The sequence below is a fragment of the Poecilia latipinna genome, unplaced genomic scaffold (genome assembly GCF_001443285.1).
Source record: "Poecilia latipinna isolate Pla-1442-1.1 unplaced genomic scaffold, P_latipinna-1.0 Scaffold2647, whole genome shotgun sequence".
In the NCBI taxonomy this organism is placed as follows: Eukaryota; Metazoa; Chordata; class Actinopteri; order Cyprinodontiformes; family Poeciliidae; genus Poecilia; species Poecilia latipinna.
This window is the reverse complement of record NW_015115263.1, coordinates 52,646-55,875: the sequence shown is the minus strand read 5'-3', so window position 1 is coordinate 55,875 and position 3,230 is coordinate 52,646. Positions and strand designations below refer to the sequence as shown.

The 3,230-nt window shown below is 38.5% G+C and overlaps 1 protein-coding gene across 1 annotated transcript in view; it reads left to right on the top strand.

Moving 5' to 3' along the window:
• The window catches only part of LOC106938630 (protein NLRC3-like), a 20,043-nt gene extending 17,851 nt beyond the window's left edge, over nucleotides 1-2,192 (top strand). The window contains exons 6-7 of the mRNA XM_015020749.1: nucleotides 635-734; nucleotides 1,678-2,192. Coding sequence (XP_014876235.1) covers nucleotides 635-662 — 28 coding nt within the window. The 3' untranslated portion in view covers nucleotides 663-734; nucleotides 1,678-2,192. The remainder of the gene's footprint in view (nucleotides 1-634; nucleotides 735-1,677) is intronic.
• The last annotated feature ends 1,038 nt before the right edge of the window (nucleotides 2,193-3,230 follow it).

The window sequence follows — 3,230 nt, the reverse complement described above, 5'->3', positions numbered from 1 at the left end:
ATGAATGAGTGAAGTGTAATTATTGCAGCTGTTGATCCTTAGATAAATCAGTCAGTTCAGTTTCCACTCATGTGTTCATGTGTTTATGAATGAGTGAAGTGTAATTATTGCAGCTGTTGATCCTTAGATAAATCAGTCAGTTCAGTTTCCACTCATGTGTTCATGTGTTTATGAATGAGTGAAGTGTAATTATTGCAGCTGTTGATCCTCCAGATAAATCAGTCAGTTCCTCTCAATAGCAGGTTTCTGTCACTGTGGAAATGAGCTTCTTCATTAAATCACTGCAGCTTCATTAACAGCTCTGATGTCTCACTTTGGTTCTTAAAGTCCATTTTAATTCCTGACCAGAACCACTGAAGGCCCGACTGAAATATTCTAACAACACGTCATAATAACATGTTCTGGTTCTGCTGGTTTGGACTCTATAAACCAGTTTTACTGGATCAGATATTAAACATCAGTTCATCATGTTTCTTTTACATTCAGTCAAATTAATTTTCTACATTTTTATCATTAATTTGTTCATATTTCAGTTTTAACCTGCATCCTGTTGCTTCAGCTCACATCTTTTATTCTTTATTCAGATTGATGAGCTGCAGGTTGTCAGAGATCAGCTGTTCTTCTCTGGCCTCAGCTCTGAAGTCCAACCAACATCTGACTGAACTGGACCTGAGCGACAACAACCTGAAAGAATCTGACGTTCAGCAGCTGAAACATTTTGTAAAGGATGTTCAGTAAGTAAATGTTATCAGTGAGTCCAGCTGCTGTCAGCATGTTGAACTAAACCAGTTCCCATCAAAGCTCCAGTGTTCCCAGTAAAGCTGCAGCTTCTCAGTGGTTCAGGCTTCCTGATTGGACACAGAGACAGCAATCAGCCAATCAGAGCAGCAGCAGCAGCTTGCTGTGTTCCTGTGTTTGTGTTGGTGTGAAGATGAGTGTTGTTGCTGTGTCCATGTCTCCAGGACGTCCAGCTGGACTCCAGCGTCCAGCCGTCCAGCATGTCTAGAGACAGTGGTCCTCATTCATCAAACTGTGGCAGCAGCAGATCTGATCTCAGATCTGTTTGTTCTCTCAGTTCAACAGGAAACAGCTGATCAGGTTGATGTTGGTCACAGCTCTGAGATCAGTCTGACTGCAGCCTGGAAACCACTGGAAACTCTGGTTTCACAAACCATCATTCATTTAGTCAGCAGCTGCTCTTCCTGCTCCAGTCCAGTCCTCACATGTGGACATGTGTCCTCCCGTCCTCAGTCTCATCCAGATGTGTTCAGGGACAGACAGCCTCCACGCTGAACAGTCAGCTGATTTCCAGCAGCAGATGTTTGTTCATCAGCAGCAGTTTGTGTCTAAATGCAGCAGCAGCAAATCCATCCCTCCAGTGTTGGAGCAGCAGTGAACCTTCAGGCTCTCAGCAGTTTGTTTCCACTGTGGACTTGAGTGGAACCTGCAGAGGAAGCAGACTGGATGCTGAAAGTGTGTGTTGGTGTGTGAGCTTGGAGCTCAGTGTGTTCACTGCAACACGTTAAGATGAGAGCAGAGAGGAAGCTGCTCTGAACTCGACTGAAGGCCCTGCTGCTCTTTCTACTGGATGTGCTGCGTCACTGACTGCTGCTGCTGGAGAGAAGCTGGAAACTCACTGATCTGATCTCTGATTCTTTCTTCTCTCTGCAGGTGGAGGAGATGGTGATCTCTGTAAAGAAGAGAATTGTCTCCGTTTCCTGCTGATCCTCAGAAGCTGCAGCAGTTTGAGTCTAAAGAGACTCTGACTGGATCATGATGACCTTTGACCTGAATGGTTTCCATCCTGTTTATTTCCTCCTGTCTGTCATTTTGTATCTGATGTTTTTCTCTTTGGATGGATGAAGATGAAATTGTAACTCGGCTCCATTAATATTTTTGTATGTTAAAATATATTATCAATTTTAAAAGCATCAGTGTGGATATCTTCCTGTTCTTTGGGTTTCTCTGTTCTAAGTTTGACATAACGGCCTTTAATAGACCGTTGCAGTTTTTAGGGATTAGAGAAATGGGTCATAAAGAAACTCAGGTTTTGTAATCAAGTCCAGCCAAATTAGTTATAACAAACTTTACTGATGAATTTTCATATAACTTAAAATAATATGTACAATGGAAATTAACTTAAGTTTTGTTATATAATTAAAATAATGCAGAATTAAACACAATATTTAAAACAATTACATATTTACATTATTAATAAACCTTCTGTCTTCATCCAGGTGGCTACAATCTTATAAGCTCCATTATATTTAATATTTTGTCTTTTTGATTGTCATTAAGCTGCTTTTACACTGACAGGTAAACAAAAAATTGTCCCTTCAAAACAAAAGCATCACAACTCAAACAGGAAGTTCACTGTAGGTAAAACTAATGAAGGATTTTCTAAGTTATTAGTAAAATTATTTGCACATTGTTTTCAACATTTTAACCCCATACTTCCCAGAAACTGCAAATGTTCTTATTTATAATCTGTTTTTCATTTTTGTTCTGTATAAATAAGTTGTGGATCAGAAAAGAGTAACATGAATTAATCTGCTGCCAGATTCACTCGTTATATTAACTTCCACTGTTTGTTTATGAATTTAAAGTTGTTTATTTGAGTAAATAAAATGTAGTTTTATGATTTTTTAAAATTGGCTTAAGAATGTATGTTTTCAGCTAATTACATATTTAATGGAGCCGTTATTGTTTGCTATTGTAGCAGCAGTTTTTTTTATCGAGTTTGATCGGCTTCAGTTCCTCATCATCCTCCATCAACATGTTTTTTGTTTGGTGTGAGGGATGGTGAACACAATTTATCTACTGCACCATCAGTGAATGATCGATCTCATTGATCTGATGAAGAAATGTATTGATGCAGATTCACCTGAATTAAACTTGTATAGATATTGCTGCACCTGCTCAGCTGGTTTGGTCTTTGTGAAACGGATAAAATGTGATGAAATGATGGAGCTTTGTCAAACCCGGTTTTATTTCTGATCCTGGATTTAATAATCCTGCCTTTGTGAAACACAAACCAGGTTAAGTTACTAAAAATATGACATGTTACTGTTTTACTGCAAATGTAGCTTCATTTATAATATAATATTAACACAAAGTTCATGTGATTCAGCTGTGAGATTAGAGAGAAAAAGAAAGAATCAGATCAGAGGAACACAACAGGTTGGTTTAATAAGAGGAAATGTAAGATCTCTTCAAGCAGTTTCAAAGAA